This window comes from Chaetodon trifascialis, chromosome 5 (assembly GCF_039877785.1).
Source record: "Chaetodon trifascialis isolate fChaTrf1 chromosome 5, fChaTrf1.hap1, whole genome shotgun sequence".
NCBI lineage: Eukaryota > Metazoa > Chordata > Actinopteri > Chaetodontiformes > Chaetodontidae > Chaetodon > Chaetodon trifascialis.
Genome location: NC_092060.1, coordinates 28,916,625 through 28,935,813, shown reverse-complemented (window position 1 = coordinate 28,935,813; position 19,189 = coordinate 28,916,625). Strand labels below are relative to the sequence as shown.

The window sequence follows — 19,189 nt, the reverse complement described above, 5'->3', positions numbered from 1 at the left end:
CACCCACACCCACTGGACCATTATTTATAAAGGATTAAAACGTGATTATTAGGACATTAAATGCAGATAAAAGAATATAAAAGCATAAAAAGAGTACACATCTTAAACCAGGCTGATGTAATGTACATGTTTCTTATTATTGATAAGCTGAAGATCTATAAGCTACAGATCTATAACAGAGAGGGTTTGGTAGGATGTACGCTGTCCTTCACTCTGTGGGGAATGTAGTGCTCTACCTCTCTCACCACACACACACACACACACACACACACACACACACACACACACACACACACACATTATCTCACTCATTCATTCCTTCTCTCGCCCTCCACGTGAAGCTCTATGAAAGGCTTTACTCGTGTTACATAAAGTAGTATTTCCATCTTCATCCCCCTCCCTCGCTCCTTCCCTCCTCGCCGCTGTCGCAGCTGTAGTCGTCCTTAAAGGAAGAACGACAGTGAAGTTGCTTTCAGACCGTTTTTTCCAGAAACACTTCATTTCTCCAGCAGCTGTGGAGGAGATATTTCTGAAAAATATTGCATGTATGGGACATTATTTAAGCTTAAGCTAAAGTGTGTGTCTGCATGGCTGTATCCTGATGGAGCACTGTGTTAGTCTTGTATGAGCTCAGTCTCAGAAGCATGTTTTGGACGTATAATTGCTGCACAGTGGCTCCCTTTGGTAAACAGTAGCTTACTGCCTCTTAGAGGCGCTTTTATCCCCCAGATGTCAGCTATCGTTTTCCAGTCTGGGTTCATCACTTCATGTTCTTGCGTAATAACAACTGTGTCGACAAACCAGGTTTAATTTCATCAGCGCTTGTTCAGGAGTTAAACTTTTCATTTATCAAAATTTGCCTTGTGATCCAGGGAGAGGTTTGCTGTTGTAAATTGATTTGACATCCCACAGCGCTGCTGCTGCTGCTGCTCCGGCTTATCTTGAGGCAACACAGTGAAAACAGCGTCTTTCTCTTCCTCCGTGCAGCGTTGTCTGAGCAGAGCAGATGTGCTGCCATAATGTGTGAGCCCCCGTAACCTCCTACCTCCTCTTCCTACCTGAGTAGCATCCAGGGAGCCGGCAGGATGTTATGACAGGCGAGGAACAAGAATATGGCTGCTACTGCTGTTTCTGTAGGCTTTCTGCTGTTGTTGGAGGAAGGAGAAGAAGAGGAGGAGGAGGAAGATTGCGGTCTGTCATGCGTGGTTTACTGCCTGAGTTTAATACATGCTGAAATGAGTTTGGTATTGTGTAAGTACAGCATTTCCTGTGCTAATGGTTTCATAGCAGCGTGGCGGTGGTGGATGGTAATTTCAGGGTAGCATTTAACAGTCCAACGGCCTTATGTCGGGATATTAAACCATGAGTATGAGCCAACACACGTCGCAGGAGTCCCACTTTTTACTGCACATATGCAGCCGTCCTCAGGAGGAGGAAGTGTTCAGCGCCGAGCCTCCGCGGCGTCAACAACATTTTTTAATAAACCTCCAATTAGTCATCCAGTCACTCTGATTGTAAGCCATTCCCTGAAATCATTAACTTCCACGCTCAAATTACTTTCCCCTCATTTGAGTCTTAGAGTGCAGCGGCATCCACCCCCTCATGTCTGAACCATGCACTTCATGTGCATCCATCTGCAGCCGCGAGGAGCCTCAGACCTGTGCAGCTGAGGTTTTATGGACCAGAAGACGTCCGCAAGCTGACCAGCTCTCCCAAAAAAAGAAAAGAGTAAGGCCACAAGGGTGTAAAAGCTTATATCACGATGTGGATGATGTGAATTAAAGGAGCAGTCTGCAGTGCAAAATTAAAAACACTCCTGCTATCAGTAAATGTAAGTGCAAAGCATTTTCTAATCCTATGAAACGATTGTTAGCTCAGGATTTATGTTTAAAGAAATACATATTTTGACTTTTTAACTGCTGTAAAACACAAAATTCAAACACCATAAAAACAGAAATATAACACAAAGCTTCAGTTATTTATGTGGATATACCTTAGATTAATAAGCAGCTTTATTTCTGTATTTTTTCCTTCCTGTTTGTGTTTTTAATGCCTGACGTGGAGCCCTTTCCGCATGAAACCTACCATTAAATATGCACATATGATGAAAAATGAATCACTGGGTCTTTGGGAAACTTTATCAGTTCTGGACAGTCCTGCAAAACCTTCAATTACAACATTTTTAGAAATGAACTACGGTTAAGGGAAGGCAGCTACAACAGTTGGAAAAGATGATGGTTAGGGGTAATAAAAAGGCGAGAGTTAATTGCAGACCCGCCTCAGTGGGCATGCTACTTGAGGGGTGGAACGGTCCAATAAATACGCAGGATCCTGGGCTGACAAACATTTCTAGTTTGAGGGAGCAAAGTAGTGTTTTGACTGAATTAATGGAAACATTGTAGACCGGTTTTTAGTAGTTTGAGGGAATAAATGGAACAATTTGCAGGCGTGAGCTAAAGGAGGGGATTTAAATTTGAAGGTAAATACAAGGAAATGAACGAGTAAAGCCTCCCTGTTGGAGGCCCAGAGAGATAAAAATCCTCAATCCTTAAAGAATCTGTGACTGCAGCTGACTGAAACACGACGGTTTTGTTTGTACTGATACAGGAGAGATGAATCATAAACGCACCGTTGGGCAGGACAGGTGTGTGCAGCTGCAGGATGGAGGAAAAATAAGGAAACAGCTGCTGAGGAGTTCAGGAACATTCGAACTAACAGCTCTGGAAAAGATCAGACTTGTGTCTCAGAATTATCTTCGTCTTTAGCGACTCCATCAGGCCCGCGTTGGCTTGTTTTTTCCTCCTTCCGGGCCGGCGTCAAACCGCAGGCAGGTTCATGACTGATGATCCCGGTCTGGGCTCGTACCTCTCCTCTGTATTCCCTCCATCCCTCTCTCCATCGACAGCCACTCCTCCTCTCTGCGCCATTTCGGGCTATTTATCATATTCTGGAGCAGAAGAAAGGGGACTCATTCATGAAAGGTCAAGCTCATTTGTTTCATGTGAGATATTCAGTCTAATAAACAGTAATAAATGGCGACGGGGCTGATTGCCATGTGACTGTATTTCACGCACACATGCAGCACCGTGGCTGATCGCTCCTTTAAATGCCACCCGCCGGGGCTGCCGGCGTGGCCGTACATCGTCCCTGCAATGCTTTTCTGCTACGCCACGCGGCTTAATGATGGCGGCAGCCTGGCTGCAGTGTCCGAGCTCCACATTCTGAGACTAATTGACAATCAGGGGGATGGAGGAGCGAGCTAAATGCCACCCCACGCTGAATAAAGACACCGTCTCTGATTGTGAAACAGGGAGCGGAGAACAATATAACCTCCACCGTGGAGGTTACACAATAAAGTTCTGAGGGAGCAACAGTAAATATCTTCTACCTGGATCGATTCCTAATTCCAGCCTAACCTAATTGTACTTCTATCCCTCAAAACAACCCTGAAAGAGGTGAAGGAGGACCAGACAAAGCGTCTGTTCTCACCAGAAAAATACTCCAATAAACAATGTTTGTGCTTCCTTGACAGGTGACCTCTTGCAGTTTTGAGAGTAGTTTCTTGAGGCTCTCCTCCCACGACTAAGTCAGAGAAATGCGTGCGTGGACATGAATTTTCCATTTTATTCATGGCCCTTTTCAAAGCAATGTATTTCAGCAGGTAGTAACTTTCGTACCTGCACCACGCCCACCATCATTCTCATTCCCCTGTCAAGTTAGCAATGATCAATATGCAAAGGACAAACTGGAGTTGAGTTCACTGTCACCGACACCATCAAACCCTCTGGGGGAGCAGGCTGGGAAAGGATTGTAGGGCGGACAGAGACTTCTGGTTTGTGTCCTGTGTCCTATCAACAGTGCGCTTTGGTTTCTGACAGGTTTTCCCAAACAGGACCACAACAAAGCAGCTTCAGACGAGAAGAAAACCACACTGCTGACCCAGAGAGGCTGACTGATTGATTAAAAGATTTCAGTCATTTATAATGAAGAAACTCTTTGAAGTAAAGCTGAAATGAATGTGAGGTAACAAGTTAAATCCAGTTCACTTAAAGCTTATTATTTGTACTGTAAGTCTGCAGTAAAATCACCTTTTGTCTCTGATTACTCAGCTCAGCATTTGAAGTTACAATCACTTCAGTTTCATTCAGTGCTCTTCATCATTCATGTAAGTTAAATATTTACAGTGAGAAAACTCAAAATGTGCCCGTTAAATAAGCAGCACAGTACATGTATTCAAATAGTTTTTAAAATGATGGAAATAGATTATTTATTGATTTTTATTTATTGCCGGCAGATCAAATTGTTCTGGAAGACACTGACAAGCCGTTACAGACTGAAATATTTAGATTTTCCAAAAACTTCCTCACTTCAAACTTCAAAGTGTCCTGACTCTAAAACTCAGGTTTGTGCTCACAAAGACAGAAGTTCAGCGCACACATGCAGTCAGACCTGTAGATGTATTGATCCTCCTCTTACAGTTAAGCAGCGTAGGCTGAAGGTCTTGAAGACGCCTGCTGGAGGTTCATTTCCGTGCTGCACTCAGATTTAACCTCCAGCCGGCTCCGATTCCAGCTGGATGAAATCTTTGAAATCCCAAACTGAACACCTGGATCTCTGAATCTTTGAGGGGTCAGCAAAGTGCAGATCAGCTGCCTTCAGCTCAAAGTCAAACATTTAACTACAGTCTTATTCGCAGAGGACGTGCATGAAGAGTTAAAGCTGTGGATTCTTTGCACTTTGGAGGCAGCAGAAGCTCAGCAGAGGCTTTGGTTTCGTTAATATTTGTCATTCTGCGTGAATCAGGATGATAGACAAATGGCTTTCACGCCCACAAATTAGATCCATGAATGTTTTCATGCAACCATGTAAGCCCAGGGATGTTCTTCATATCTGATGATGGAGCAAATCAGTTTCATCAGCACACTTGAGTCTTAAGCAAGAACTCTGCATGTGATCCGCCGAACTACGCCCAAATGTTTCCAATTTTAAATCATTCATCCTGATATTTAGTCTCAGCGCTGGTAGGAAGAAAGACATCACACAAGATGATTTATTGTTCATGGAAACTAATTTCAGAGAGAAAAAAAGCATTCATCGATGAGCTGGAACGTAAAGAAAGAGAAATTCATCCTCCTCATTGCAACAACAAGGCCCGAACCCAACAGAGGCTCCTGTTATTACCTCCTCTTTGACGGCTTTGTGAGCGTATGCATCCCGCCCACGGCCTCGCCTTTGAAAACACTCTCCAGCCTTCTATCTCCTGTCCATCTCTCCCTCTGACTGTCTTCATCCTGTATCTCCTCATCTCCTGTGTAAGACTAAAGAGGGACGAGGGCTCAGTGACCTTCAGCTTTGTACCGACCCTCCACACATCCGTCTGCCCGTCTGCGTGTCCCTCGCTTCCTTCGCAACTTCCTCTTTATGTGCGGTTTAACCGTTTTTGTTTGTTTTGTAAAAATAAGAGTAGCACTTTAAAACCAACCCTTAAAAAAGCTTCATCAATCAAAAAGCAGCGAGCTCAAGCCTCTAAGAGCAAGCAGGAAAAATGAGGATGGAGAGGAAAGAAAGCTGAAAGCCGGCTCGACTGCAGTCTTTAAGGCTGAGGAGCATCTGAGGCTCACAGGCGGGAGAAGGATCTCAAACATGGCTCGAGGCCACAGCTCGTCGTGATCAGTAAAATCTCCCATTCACATAAAGGAGAAAATGACATATGGATGAAGACCCATAACCACCTGCTCATCCATCCGCGAAATCCTGCCCATCACTCCATCTCTGCATCTGCTGGTATCCGTCGATCCGCTCCTCCGTGTGCAGTTACAGCGTCTTGAGTCAGCGGTGCAGTGACCCTTGACGAGCCTTTTTTCCTCCTTCTCTCTCATCTTTCCTTTTTATTTTTAAAGGGAGCATCTCCCTACAGACACATTTTACATCCTTCTGCTCAAGGTGTTTCTGGGCTTTATGCTTTATAACTTCTGCCATTTTGTTGTAATCTAATTTCTCTGCCAAATCAATTTCCTTCCAGCCTGCTTCGCCTGCTTCAGAGGCACTTTGGACCTCCAGAGGATGCAGCTGCAGGTATACGTGGAGGTTGTAGCGACAGTATGATACGAGCTAAGAGATGAGAGATTCTACAAGACCAGAGGAAGCTGAACCGCTCATTTGTGTGGCTGCTGCAGTGCATTCTGGTCGATTTCCTGCTCCTGTGAGAGCAGATGTTTGAATGAATGAATCCAGACGCGAACAGCAGCCTCCTGTGTGAAAGCTATGCGTTTGTTCTCCATATACAGGCTTTCTTGCTGCTTATACTACGTCACCTGACTTCCTCCTTTCCTCCGTCATAATTACTACAGCCACTCGAGGTCACCGCCTGAAAATAAATGAAAATAATAGCCTCCTCGCGGTCGTGTCATTTGACACAAATTGACGTTATTGGTGCACATCGGACAGCAGAATCCATCCAGGTGCAGCAGTCTGATCTCTGAGGCGGTTGTGTTGTTGAACTCGCTGCTTTGCTGAATAATTAATGCGCGTCAATGCTGGAGAGCAGGACACTGTCGCATCCCTGCTGAGCACGACAACGTACGACGAAGCACCTCGAGACTTTGTGGTCTTGCATAGAAAACAGTGGGTGCTGGTGTTCTGACATGCGTCCTGCTTCGTCTCTGTGTGTCGTCCTCTAGAGACAAGGTCAGGGTGGACAGATGAGTGTGTGACGTGTGACTCTGACAACACAGACTGCTGTTTGCGGTCTCAAACCATTTATTTTGTTTTGTTTTATATCTTTGTTCCCAGGAACGTGTCTTACCATCATCACTACGTGTGTGCTCATCCATCCATAGTTGCAGATGTAGATGCACCTCTCCCTCCCTAACTCTCCATGTCGTCCGTCCTCTCTGTCCCCTCTCAGGACTACAGAGTGAACATCTTCTTGAGACAGCAGTGGAACGACCCTCGGCTGGCCTACAGCGAGTACCCCGACGACTCGCTGGACCTCGACCCCTCTATGTTGGACTCCATCTGGAAACCTGACTTGTTCTTTGCAAATGAGAAGGGGGCCAACTTCCATGAGGTCACCACCGACAACAAGCTGCTGCGCATCTCGAAAAACGGCAACGTGCTCTACAGCATACGGTGAGTGGAGGAGGTGTGAGGCGAGACGAAGCCTGCTTATTAAACTCACGACTGCAGCACGCACACTTCAGTTCACCTGGGCTCTTTGGTAAACTGTGACTTCTTTGTTGTCCTTATTGTAAAGCCGAGCACGATGTTTGATCCCAGTGTCTCATTTGGTGCCATCATCAGGTTAAAAATGTTAATTTGCCTCCAGACTAACAACAGAATTAACGTAAATGAAGCTGAGTGCTGATGCTGGAGCTGCTCAGTGAGCAGCCATAACAGAGAAAGTTCTGAGCTGGAAGGTGAAAGGTTGTAAGTTTGGAGGTTATATTGAAACAATCAGCTATAAATCCATGATAGGAGATAAAAAGTGACTCTCCTGCTCTGACTTCCTGTTTATTGCATTCCGGCGGCCTTCGTCCTCGGCTTTAGAGTCTTCTTATTGCATCAAAGTTGGAGGGTTTTTTTCCTCCAGAGCTCTTCTACCCCCCCACCCCTTTTTTTGTATCTCCGAGACATCCCATTCAAGGCTGTCAGAGTTATGGCCGCCTTCCACCGACGAACCTTTTAGCCTGCCGGTGTCTCCTCCTCCTCCTCCTCTTCCTTGCTTTTATTGCCTCTGCTCAGGGGCGAATGAGAAAGCGCTGCAGCAGCCGTGGTAATCTACTCAGCCTGTTAGTATTCCAGCAGCGAGTCTTATCCATTACCAACCTCAGTTTTCACCTTCATGTCCAGCAGGAGGAGTGAGATTGGCCTTTTATAAATATCGTCAGAAAAGGGATGAACCCGGCGCTCCCCCTCCGTCGCTTTCATTTTTTAACTTGACACCGTCAGAATGAACCTGCTGTTGATCAGCTTGATCTCGGAGGCGACGAGGCGGCTCGGGATATTAAACCGTCCAGGAGGAGGGGGGGGTGGCGGGGGTGGGGGGTCTTGTAAATGTTGTTTACTCTGTTTTTTGATGTTTATCGTTCAACGGCGGAACAGTATGAGGAGTCATGACCGATGGCCGCGTCTCCTCCAAGATGAAAGTGAACTCTTCGAGATTGGACGATCAGATTCGCGTGTAGTCCGATCTCCTGCTGTACTTCAAAAGAAAATGCAGGGCTCGCTCTGAACTGATATGTGGTCCCGGCTGCGCTCGTGGGGAGCTGTATCAAAAAGGAAAATCTATGAAACTTGAATTTCAAGAATTCTATTACAAAATGCATCGTGTATTTTTGGAAAAGGGGAAAAAACAGCAATTCAAGAACCAGGACACCTTATTTTACAACTGTGTTTGGAAAGAGGTTGGGACGCAGAAAACAGAAGAAAACAGTAATTTCCAAACAAACTGAGTCCATGCAGTAATCTTCATCCATTCATGTGTTCACAAAGAGGTGAACCTCGCTCCACCCCCACTGTGATCGACTGAGCCTTTCCAGGACGCCCCTTTCAGACCCAGTCATGACACTATCACCTGTTACCGAAGTTACAGGTGTTTCTCGAGCAAACAGCAGCATTGGTCCTTTTTCTGGCTTCGTCTTGTGTTTACAGTCACACTATGTTTCCTAACGTTAACCAAATACTCGAGGTGAGGAACCAAACTTTAACAGCGATGGCACATCATGTGATATCATTTGTAATTTGTAATCACACGTTTTATTTTGCTGAACGCAGAGACAACTGGTCTATTTTGTCCCCTAAACTCAATTTAATACCAAATGCACTAAAAGCAAAGGTTTTCAAACTGTGACGTGAGAGATGACAGACGCATGTCGGTGTGCTAAAAGCAACAGGAAGTTACCTTCGCCTAACGTAAAGCAGCAGAGGACTGCAGAGGGCAGCGTTACGTCTCGCAGCACGCGTGAAGAAGAACAGGAACAGGAAGTTGGTCCACTCACAAACACAGTTGGAGCTGCAGCAGTAAGCTCAGCTGTAGCCCACAGCTAACTCACCGACTCCATTAAAACATGATACTTCCTTGTTGCATCTCTCAAAGCATTATGGGAACTGTGCTCCCAAAACATTATTTTCCTCCACATGTAGGTAATGCAGTAATGCTTGTTGATCCCAACAGCAGATTTTTAGTTGACTGGATGCGGGCACATTTCTTCTTTGTAGAGGGGAATTGAATTTATCGTTTTGCCAAACTTTGCATGTTTAATTTTGTCCGTCATCGCCAAAGTCATTAGGTTCAGCATCTCTCCTGCAGGAGTCATGCAGCTGCATGTTCAGCTCCATCTAAAGCTTCACGAGTATGAAGCAAGGCACCGTCTTTGTCAGCGTTTGGCGTTTAGGTGTCACGATGCAGCAGGCAGGAAACCACAGAGCTTCTTTCTGAGAAAGTGGGACATCTGCAGAGCCTGCATCATGTGTGTAATACATATTCAGCATCCTGTCAGGGACTTCTAACAATGTGCAGACGCGGCACACTTTATTTGGTACATCAGGCCGACTGGACGTGTGTTGTAGCGGCAGAGTCTTCTGCAGAGCAGCAGGACTGAGCGCGTGCAGTGGCATCACCTCCCGATCGTCACGACGACCCGCCGACAGCTGGAGCTCTGCAGAAACCAGAGCTGGAGTTTAGTTTATCACTGAACATCCTGTAAGGACACCAAACAGCATTACACTTAGAGCATTATGGGAGTTAGCAGCAGCATTTTACAGGCTGCACGACATGCAGGTTGATTGATACTGAAAATAATCATTGGTTGCATCTCTTCGTTCAGTTTATTCACTTCCTGTCCAGCGTCCCTAATTTTCAATAAACAGCTCCATAAAGGCAGCTAATTTTCTAACAGTGAATGCTGAGGTCTAATGGGTCGAGCGCAGCAGTAATAATGGCTGAAAATGTGTTTTACTTTTTAAAATGGCAGATATCTCATTTTAAAATGGAAGTCTTTAATTTCAGCAACGCATCGTATCAGCTATAAAATAGTTTTTCCATTAATTTCCTGGAAAAGTTGGCGTTTGCAGAGATACTTTCCCTCCATGTGACAGCAGTAATTAATTTCGGTGCCTCAGACTCTGAAAACTAATGTGTCGCCGCGACGCGGGACCGGCTGCCCTGAACGTTTTAATTTTCCGAGTTTCACGGATCAGCCTTGCATGAAACAAGATTCATTCCCATGTTGCAGCACGCCTGCCCAGCAACAGGTTTTCACCCTGTTAGTCCTCCAGCAGAGAAGAAGAGTTCTGCAGTGAATTTCTAACCTCTAATTCCTGTTGGAGTTTTCTCCCCCCGTTGTGATAATCAGTATTCAGGACGTTACTCAGAAAAATCCGTCTCCAGTTCAGGCTGCAGCGAATATCCGTCAAAAAGCTTTTGGATGGAAGGATTACAGGATAAACTTAAGTGTTCTTTATCTTTATTATTGTCGATGAATCCCATGAAAAGACCAAAACCACCAATATGTGAGTCTGCGTGTCAGTACTTTACGACTTCCGCTTCCTGTCTGTGCCGCTCAGCCTCAGACCCGTCGGTTCCTTCTGAACCTGGAAATCTTTAAAAAGAGGTTGAGTACTTATACACTCGCTGTAGTTTTTAAAACAGGAGGAAATGGTGCTTTTGTTGGGGTCTATTTTCAGCAGCAGGTTAATCCACATTTGGTGCTCGAGTGAATATTTGGGGCAGCAGGACGGCGCGCGCGTGTGTGTGTGTGTGTGTGTGTGTGTGTGTGTGTGTGTGTGTGTGTGCGTGTGTGTGTGTGTGTGTGTGTGTGTGTGTGTGTGTTAATAAGATATATCAGGCTTTGGGTACATTAAGAGGGTCAGTTCACTGCACATTTTGGTCTTTTCATGCTTTTTTTGTTGACACTAAGAGAAGATACAGAAAACGAGAGTCACCTCAAACGATGTTCAATTCAATAACAACTTTTTTAAAATCAATATTTCATTTACGCAGCAGACAGAAGCAGCAAATCCTCACGTTTTAGAAGCTCAAAGCTGCATTTATTGATAAATTACATTTTAAACAATACATAAAATGTCAGTAAATGCATTTATTATTTAATTCGCTTGACTTTCAACCTCAAATCTTAGATTTCAGTGAATTAAGTAATTAAGCTTTTATATTCTGGAACGCTTTTTATCTTGGCATCAAATTAAATGCTTATATGACGTAAACGGCGGCTCGCGATGCCCATTTGTTAAATTTAAGCTATTGTTGCACGATCAGTCTCGATAACAGCGGTGAATAACTCTTCTTTTTTTTTTTTTAGGAATAAATAAATGTATTAATTTCTATCAATTTCAAACACGTCCTGCTCTGTTGCTGTTCATTTCAGGCCTGGCTCCGGCTGGGTGAGTAACTGATAAAGCTCTGGATAATCCTCTGAGTACTAAGTGATGTTGCATGTGTGTGTGTTTCTGTGTGTGTGTGTTTGCAGAATAACACTGGTCCTGGCCTGTCCCATGGATCTGAAGAACTTCCCTATGGACGTCCAGACCTGCATCATGCAGCTGGAGAGCTGTGAGTAATTACACACACACACACACACACACACACACAGTCAGGGCTACGTGGAGAGCATCAGTCGATCAGTCACTGAGCAGCTGGCAGGATGAGAGATATGATATAGATTTCTCTGTGGCCTTTTCATTCTTTGAACAGACGTGAGAGGAATCACAGAGGCAGCAGCTGAAGTTCAAAGAGTTCTGCGTTTCCTCAAAGGGTCAGCCATCATAAAAGAAAGAGAGAACAATACAAGGCTGGCTGCTACCATCCTGACGCTCAGTGTCAGTTCGGATGAAGGTATCAAAAGCAGGCGACAGATTCTGAAAAGCTTCATGATGTTGCTGTCTGACTCCGGGACGAGCACATCTTTACCCTCAGGGTTAGTGTTAATATCGCTATTAGCACCGTTTCACTTTGGTGAAACGTTCTTAAAGGAGCAGATCAGCCCAGAAATCTGCGCCTGTGCCTCTCATAGCTAATGGTGGAAGAGGTCTTCAGATCTTTCGCTTCAGTAAAAGAAGAAAAACTACCTGCTATTTTTGCTATTTCAGTGAGAGCGCAGGAGAACGAGCAGAGCGAGCAGGAAAATTACAGACTTCCCTTCTGTTTGTGTCCTCCTTCCTTATTCCCTAATGTATGTTTCACCAGCTGATCTGAAAGCATAAAAAACATCCAAACTTGAGTTATGAAATGATGCTTAGCTAAATTTTCAGCATCTTCTTCTGCGTGAAGACATTTCACTGCTGAAACGACCACATTCGCTGGAATAGCTAGCCGAGGACGCTGCTGTTAGCCATCATCGACGCGTGACACGGTGGAAGACATGAAACAGAGTCTTGTGTTGAGCTGGTCCTTTAACCCCAGAAGCCTGCAGGGGTGGACCTGTCCTCCTCCTCCTCCTCCTCCTCCTCCTCCTCCTCCTCCTCCTCCTCCTCAGGGGGAGAGGAGTGAAAGCAGTGACCCTCACAGCGATGAAAACAGTCTAACCTCCTGCTCTCTGCTCCCCCCTGCAGTCGGCTACACCATGAACGACCTCATATTCGAGTGGGATGAGAAGGGCGCCGTGCAGGTGGCCGACGGTCTGACGCTACCTCAGTTCATACTCAAAGAGGAGAAGGACCTGCGCTACTGCACCAAGCACTACAACACAGGTGAGTGGGACGAAGGCCGAAGGAGGCTCCTGACGGCGTCTTTGACCGTTTCCCTCTTTTCTCTTCTCCATCCGTCAGCTGTCGTTCAATCAATCAATTTTTTTCTCTTCCGGAGTCGTAAAGGTCTTATTTTCTTAAAACACCTGACAAATGCATTGACAGTGCAAATCTATTCTTCTATTAGAATCAGGATCAAAAACCCGGCTGCGCTGGCAGCACTTTGTTTTCCTAATTCGTTCTGAAGTTTTCCAGAAAGATATAACAAACATACTCGCAGTTTGCAGAAATGTACAATGCCAACATTCATTCTGGGAGAACAGAGATCTGAGACAGTTACTCTAGCTCATCAGCAGCTGTTGATATCCAGATGTGCTCAGTAAATGACTGAATCGAAAGCTTACCTGCAGACAAATCTACAAAAACAACTAAATCACATCTGCATGTTCAGCTGACCTGCTGTGCTTCCACTGAAACACTTTACTCTGGAAATAAGTGGAATTAATCAATACTAATTGATCACTGCCTCAGTTTCCTCGTACCAAATGACATTGTTTTTTCTGGGAAGCCTCCTGAGCGCAACGTTATCTGACAGCACTGATGACCAAAGCTACGAAAGATCCAAGATGTAATGGAACAGGCAGATTCTGCAGAGGAAACAGACTTTTAGGCCACAGTGACAGAAAAAAACACTTCATAAGTAATTTTCTGCAGTACAGCACAATAACATTTCAGCCAGACAGCTCAATTTTTATCTGGATGTGGAATAAGTTCAGCGTTGGCATCGATGCCGTCCTCCACGGCGTCACGTAGACTCAGAGCCTACAGGTGGCTGCTGGTGGAGGCGTGATGAGATGTCTTATGAACAGCAGCAGCGTCAGCAGCAGCAGCACTGATAGCACAGATACATCCAAAGGGTGCGTTTGATATAAATGCCAGTGAGAGGACTCGTGTGAGTGGACCGGAGTTTAACATCCGAATCCGTTGCAGACGTTTGTTTTTATGTGGAAAACCTTAAAACACGACATGAGAAGTGTTCGTCAGCAAAACAGTGAAAGGAACCTTTCTCTACCTCCATCTTTTTCCATCAAGTCGCCGTTTCCCTCCTGGTTTCACTCTGTGAAAGGAAGGTGTAAAGAAAGAGAGGAAGAACGAGGGAGAGAGGAGGGAAAGGCTTAAAGCAGGACTCAAGGCGAAGACAAAAGAGAGGGATGTGTCTCTCTAATGAGGGAGAATATATCAGAATTCAGACCTGGCACGTCTTCTTTGAAATTAAGAGAGGGAGATGTTAAAAATGTCTGCCTCGACTCGGCTGCATGAGTCAGACAGAAATTCATTTTCATTTGAAAGTGCGAAATGTGGAAATAACAGAGGAATACTGCACTGAAATGGAAATTCATATCCCCCAAATATTTTTCTCTTCTCCTTCCAATGTCAAGAAACTCTCAGTGTGCAGCGAAGGTGGAAGGAAAACTGTGGCTGCAAAGTTTGTTTCAGCCAAAAACTCAGAAATAACTGTTGATTTATTCACATTTTGTCAGAGTCAGAGTTTTAGTGTCTGTAGATACTCACATCAAATGTGAAATTATAGTAAAATTGGGTAGATTGTAGGACTTCCTTTGACAGGAAGTGACTGAGCAGAGGAGAGAAGAAGAGAAGAAACGATGATGAAAGGATGAGAGTGAAGAAATATGTAAAGGTGAGAAAGCAGAATGAAGGGAGATTAGGACAAAAAAAATAGAGGAAAGAAACGAAAAGACATCAAAGGAGAAGTGTTGAGGGTAGCAAAGAAAGAAAAGAAGAAAAGATTTATGAAAAGGATCTGCAGTAGAATGGACGGAAAGGAAAACTGAGAAAAAAAAGACAGAAACAAGCAGCAGAAATCAGAAAAGAGTCGAGCAAGGAGAATCCAGCAGAGGATGGGGGAGGACGGGGACGGCCGCCACGCTCTGTTTCTCCCTCCAGGTCCTCCAAGTGTGGCTGAAAACCATCTGTCCAGTCCACCTCGCCAGTCCACAATTCTTACAGTCCAGAGAAAACACAGGATACGTCCACAGCTACACACAGTATGTATGTGACGGCTGTGCAGAGCAGAAACTGAGCTGCAGACGTTCGGATATTTTGATTTTCACTCCACTGCAGAAAGACAAACTGAAACTCTGCTCATTTTGACGTCTCACACATAATAATGTAATATCATGCTTTTATTTTGAAATTAATATCTTTATTCTTCAAACATCACAGCTTCTTTCTCAAATTATCACGACTCTGTTGTCAGAATTGCTGATTTTTATCACCCTAACCTTCATACACCTGAAGGAGATTTTGGCACTCCGCTCCATGCTTTTATTTTGAAGGGTCCTAACCTTCATTATGTCCCATCCAGCATCCACTTAACAGGAGACACATCCAGTTACAGAATAAAGTGGCTCTCAAAATAGAGTTTAACTCTAGGATCAAACATAAACCATGAACTGAACCTCATAATCAGATGTAATCTGTTAATTATTATTTAGCTGCAGAAGCTCTGATGCTGCCCTGATTTCATTTTCTTATCAATAAATCACAAAACTAAAAACTAATTTTCAGGAAAACTTCTACAAAAATACAGAAACAACAGGTTTCAGGAAAACCCCTCTCCAAAACACCAAACCACTGGTCAAAGGCTGTGTGTGTGTGCACGCGTGTGTGTGTGTGTGTGTGTGTGTGTGTGTGTGTGTGTGTGTGTGTGTGTGTGTGTGTGTGTGCGCGTGCGTGCTGCGTGTGTGTGCAGCAGGCTGATTAGTTCAGATTCAGAGCCATCACTCACACAGAGGTTGACGTCTGCTGTCACCGCTGAGGAGATGAACGATCCACCTCCAGACAAAAAGCCTTGACACGACTCAGCACCACCACGCACGCACACACACACACACACACACACACACACACACATACACACACACACGTAGATAAAAAGACACACATGCATGCACACACAGATGCACACAGAGCAGAGACAATGAAGCGATAATCACAGCTTTGCTAAAAAAATGTGTAATTCTGTTTCCTCTCAGTCGGTCTCACGTCGTGTATGATTCATTTCATTGTATTTCCTGTTTGAATAATTAAAAATGGCAAACAAAAAATTATCCATTAATTGTTTGGACAAGACAATCGACATCATCCTGCCGTTTGTGTTGAGCAACGGTTGTATGAGGGGGGTCAACAGGGGCCCAGTTTTCTGCTGTTTGGTGCTGGACACATCGTTATGGCTCGATCAGAGTGCTGACACTGTAAATGTGCTGTGAGGCCGAAACTATGAGTTAAAAGAGGCTAAAATGCTCTGCAGAGCGCCCCCTGTTGAATCTGTTCTTTCGTCTTCTTTCTCTCCTCAGTACAAAACTCACATTCTTCATTCTTCAAGGACGATTTGCCTCGATCCCGTTGAGTCGTTCCCTCTCTCCTGCTCCCATACTTCTCCTTTTGCCTCCTTCTCATCTCATCTCATCTCCGGCCTATTACTCTGCAGCCACGCTGCTCCTCTGTGGCTGTGTGCACGTACGTTTGTGCACATCTGTGCGATCGTGTGTGTGTTTGTGTGTGTGTGTCTGTGTGTGTGTGTGTGGTTGAGCGTGCACACGCCTCGCTGCTTCCCAATCAAGCATTAAGAGGGAATTAAGGTGTCATTTTTCCTCAGATTTATTAGCTGCAGTCTATTGTGACTCTGAGAGAGAGAGCATTTCCCTCCATCTCTCTCTCTCTCTCTCTCCCCCCAACTGTTGTCTTTTTCATTTCTTTCCATCCCTCCATCCAGCCAACACACACACACAAAGAAAAGGCCCTGTTTGAAATACTAATTATGGTTTCTGCTGCATTGCAGGGTGCTTTGGTTTCCTGGCTGCCGATATGTTTGTGGTGTGTTTGATACAAACACACACAGGAAACGATTTTCATCGTTTCCAAACCTAAACCTGATTCTGATCCTAACCGAAAACCACGTCACCAAACCAGCGTCTGCCACAAAGCAACGTGATGTCATCTGACAGCCATGCTAGCAGCTCTGTGAGGCCGTACGTAGGTGCAGCAGTTTGAGCTAAATGCTAATGTTGGCATGCTAGCATGCTCACAATGCCAATAATATCACGCTGACGGCTAGCAGGTATAATCTTCATCATGTTCAGTACATAGTTTAACGTGTTAGCATGATAGCATGTGCATGCTAGCATTAAACACAAAGTGCAGCTGAGGCAGATCCATCCAGTGTTAGTTGAGATATTTCAGTCTAGACTTAAATAGTGAACCAACAACCCACTAACTTAAAGTCCAATTGGACATGCAAGAACAGACACACACACACACACACACACTCACACACAGAGAGAGAGAGAGAGCGAGAGAGAGAGTATGAATGGAGGTACAGTATGGCTTTTAAGGACGCTGCAGCGTTAAGTACAGCGCGCACACACACACACACACACACACACACACTCACACACACACGACTGGCAACCATTCAGTACATGCCAGACGGCGACACAAGTGTGTACAGCGCACACACGCGCACACACACGCAGACTCAGCCCCCACAGTGAGATAGGAGCCCGGCTGAATAATTTCAATCTTCTTATCAGATGGAAAATATGGACAGCACTTAAAAGCTCTGAAGTGTATCGCAGCTATAAATCAAGTCCGACTTCATCGACTCTCCTCCTCTTCCTCCTCTCCTCCTCCTCCTCCTGCTGCTGCTGCTGCTGCTGTCATTGTCTCCTTCCTCCTTTCTTCCTCTTCCTCTCGCCATCTCCTCTCCTCTCCTCTCTCGTCTTTTGGGGTTAACTCTAATTGATGAGGCTGCCTTCCATTGATCTTCTTTGATTAAATGGATCGTCAGCCATTTTGCTCTCTGGCTCTCTGGTGGTTTATTATGAAGCCCGGTGCGCTCATTACATTACAGAAAGAGAAGGGACATTTGTTACCGTTGCTCCTGTGCTGCAGTGTAAATAAGACCTCAGCAGTGTGTGTTAATTTAATTATCTTTATTGCAGATTTTCTTTTTTGTGCAGAAAATGCCACTTTTTTCTGTTTTACACACCGCAGCATTTTTTTCTCCAGAGTATTTATATGTTTTAAAACTTTTTCATCCAAACCTGTTCAGGAGAACATCAGATATTCATTTAATAATGTATTAAACCAAAAGAAAGTATGTATTGACATAAACAGTGCTAGATCAGTGGTTGAAAAGACCAGAAAAAGAGCGCCACCTACAGAAAGTCAAACTGTATCGTGAGAGCAAACGCCACAGTCCCGCCCACAGTGTTTGATTGGCAGGTGATCGCTGCAAGGCTCAGTGCAGAAAAGCCAAAAGAAATGAGGGTTGAGCACCAAAGACGGAGACTGAAATGCATTTAAAAAACTGGGCTCATACACGCTGCATATGGTGGTAAAACAGCAGCAGAGGGATCAGGAGAAGGAGGTGAATTCCTGACCCCGTTCCTCCTAATCCATCGACTCCCCTTTTACAGCAACATGCTGCGAGCGTAAACATCCACTCTTACTTTCCCTTCGCAGCCACACAAGGACTAACAGAGCTCCTGGCAGACTACAACAGGCAGCTGTACATCAGCAGACCTTCAGCTGCAGCAACACTTTCTGCACCATCAGAAAGCAAGAAATTCCAAATTAAAGGAAGGCGACACCACGAGGGTTAAAACTGTCATTTTAAAGCTGATGTTTGTGTCACAAGAAAGAGACAAACTTGGCTGATTTATCAACAAACGCACATTTTTTTATTTTTATTTTTTAGGATTCATTGGAGGATGATGAAAGTTAATCAGAGCTGGAAAAACTACATATATATTCTTTACTGTGTCGTATAGTTTCTACTCGCTGGTCAGTGCTTCAGCCCAAAGGTCGCTTGTCGCCCAGGTTGATTTGGCGACACCTGTAGTTACCTGGTGGTGTGTGCTTTAATGCTGCAGGTCACAGAATTCTGGCTGCAGCAAAACAAACTGTTGTTTTAACAGAGGAGTCGGACAATAATTGATCTGGTTTTATGAACTGAAAGGAGTTTGTTACCTGGCTGAGAAGTTTCAGGTGTGCAGCTCCTCATCTATCAGCTCACTGTGGCTGCTTCTCGTTCCATTGCTGCCTGCAGTATCTCAAACTGATCCGAAAAAACAGAGTTCATGTTCACGTATCTGAAACATCCCATGTGTAAGAGATAATTAAATCAAATGTTTCAATGCAACCTCTCTGACTACCTGAACTATTCAAAGCAGATACTTGTCTTATGGCATTTACATCTACGTAGGTTATCAGTGAAGTTATGTTTGCTAACTATACGTAGCACGCTAGCAAAGTAACAGTCGCTAGCTAGCCATAGCTTAGTGACAGCAATGAAACGTCCAATGTTAGGTGATGCACAATACTAACTTTATTTTGTTTGACACTTTAATGGCTGAGATGAGAAGACTTACCATTATATTTGGCTTTATTTTTATCTCCTTCC

The 19,189-nt window shown here is 44.6% G+C and overlaps 1 protein-coding gene across 3 annotated transcripts in view; it reads left to right on the top strand.

The window, feature by feature from the left end:
• glra1 (glycine receptor, alpha 1) overlaps positions 1–19,189 on the top strand; it is a 97,340-nt gene that overhangs the window by 54,751 nt on the left and 23,400 nt on the right. For all 3 annotated transcript variants that reach the window (XM_070961929.1, XM_070961932.1, XM_070961930.1), the window contains 3 exons: positions 6,908–7,131; positions 11,487–11,569; positions 12,568–12,705. In XM_070961929.1, the coding sequence (XP_070818030.1) occupies positions 6,908–7,131; positions 11,487–11,569; positions 12,568–12,705 (445 nt within the window). The remainder of the gene's footprint in view (positions 1–6,907; positions 7,132–11,486; positions 11,570–12,567; positions 12,706–19,189) is intronic.